Source organism: Lactuca saligna, chromosome 7, assembly GCF_052625555.1.
Source record: "Lactuca saligna cultivar CGN05327 chromosome 7, ASM5262555v1, whole genome shotgun sequence".
NCBI classification, from domain to species: domain Eukaryota; kingdom Viridiplantae; phylum Streptophyta; class Magnoliopsida; order Asterales; family Asteraceae; genus Lactuca; species Lactuca saligna.
The window spans coordinates 5462625-5464275 of NC_136423.1; the positions used below are offsets into that span (position 1 = coordinate 5462625).

The window sequence follows — 1651 nt, forward strand, 5'->3', positions numbered from 1 at the left end:
ATTGGTGAGCCCAAATGGCATCACCACAAACTCATAGTGTCCATACCGAGTCCTATTTGCTGTCTTTGGTATATCCTCATCCCGAATCCTCATCGGATGGTACCCTGATCGAAGAGCAATCTTGGAAAACCAAGATGCACCCTGTAGCTGATCAAACAAGTTGTCTATCCTCGGGAGCGGATAATGATTTTTCACTGTTAGTTTGTTCAGCTCTCGATAATCAATACACATCCTGTGTGACCCGTCCTTCTTTTTCGCAAACAGGATTGGTGCTCCCCACGGGGAACTACTCGGACGAACAAACCATTGGTCGAGTAGCTCCTGAAGCTACGTAGATAGCTCCTACATCTCAGGTGGAGCTAGTCGATATGGTGCCTTGGCTATCGGAGCGACAACCGACACCAAAGCAATGTGAAACTCCACCTGCCTCTCCAAAGGCACACGTGGTAACTCCTCGGGAAAGACATCCCGGAACTCCTGTACAATCAGAATGTTGCCGACATCCCTCATGGTCTCAACCCTCATATCGGAGATATAATCCAAGAATACCAAACAACTCCGATGAAGTAATCTCCTAGCCTTCGCAGCTGAACAGAGGGTCGGCTCCTGTAAGGCCCTCTTTCCGTGAATAACCAGTTCTCCCCCACTTGGGGTTCGAACCCTCACCAGCTGGTGCTCGTAGTCGATCATGGTCCCATTGGCCCCTAACCAGTCCATCCCAACAATCACCTTCACTCGTCGCAATGGTATCGAGACTAGATCAACACGAAACCTCTCCCCAAGAACATTTAGGACACATTCCTGATATACCCTCATAGCACTCACGGTGCGGTCATCCACAATATCCAACTTAATCAGGGAATCCAAAGTCCCCGGTGTATCTCGAAATTTCTTGCTAAACGTAAGAGACACAAATGATCAGGTAGCCCCCGGGTTGAATAGAACGTGAACCGAAATACCATTGACCAAAAAGGTCCCTATACATAAGAACAATAAACATATAAGAAATGCAAATAAATATAGAGCGGTTTAATAGAATACGTACCAGCTACAACAAGTGGTACTGCCCGAGGCTCCTCGGTAGTCAACTGAAATGTGTGGCTCTTCACCGCTGGAGCATCTGCCTTAGCAGGGCGGCCATTTGTGATCCTTAGTGTGGTGGGCGCAAGCACTACCACTGTTCCTCCCCCACCCTGCAACCTTGGGTAGTCGGCCCGCTTAGGATCAGTCTGGTTGCAGTGAAAATAAATCAAGCCCTTCTTGGGGCAATCCTTGATCATGTGGCCTGACTGGCCACACCCGTAGAATCCCGAACCACCCATCCGACAAGATCTACTGTGCGGTTTATCGCACTTGGCACACCAGCCCCGGCCCTGCTGGTCCCTACTGGATGAGTCCGAGGTCTTAGGATTTTTAGTCTCTGCTGTGTGCGCCTGCTCAGGCTTCCATTTTGTACAGAAGTCCAACTCCATTCCCGCTCCCGGGCCTTCTCCACAATCTCATTCAGGGTTTTACACCATGTAAAGCTCAAAAACTCCCGGATATCACCCCTCAATATGGAATGATACCTCATCCGCCTCATATCCTCTTCCGTAGCATACTGTGGGATCAACTGTGCCCGTTCCCGAACTTGGCAGTGATCTCTACCACA

The 1651-nt window shown here is 49.5% G+C and overlaps 1 protein-coding gene across 1 annotated transcript; it reads right to left on the reverse strand.

The window, feature by feature from the left end:
- Window positions 1–342: 342 nt before the first annotated feature.
- On the reverse strand, window positions 343–816 carry LOC145006620 (uncharacterized). Its single transcript, XM_078965701.1, has one exon. The coding sequence runs from the start codon at window positions 814–816 to the stop codon at window positions 343–345; it is 474 nt and encodes a 157-aa protein (XP_078821827.1).
- Between the last annotated feature and the right edge of the window lie 835 nt (window positions 817–1651).

What these genes read in the sequence shown, in the direction of transcription:
- LOC145006620 (XM_078965701.1), bottom strand. Translation starts at nt 816, where the DNA reads ATGAGGGTATATCAGGAATGTGTCCTAAATGTTCTTGGGGAGAGGTTT.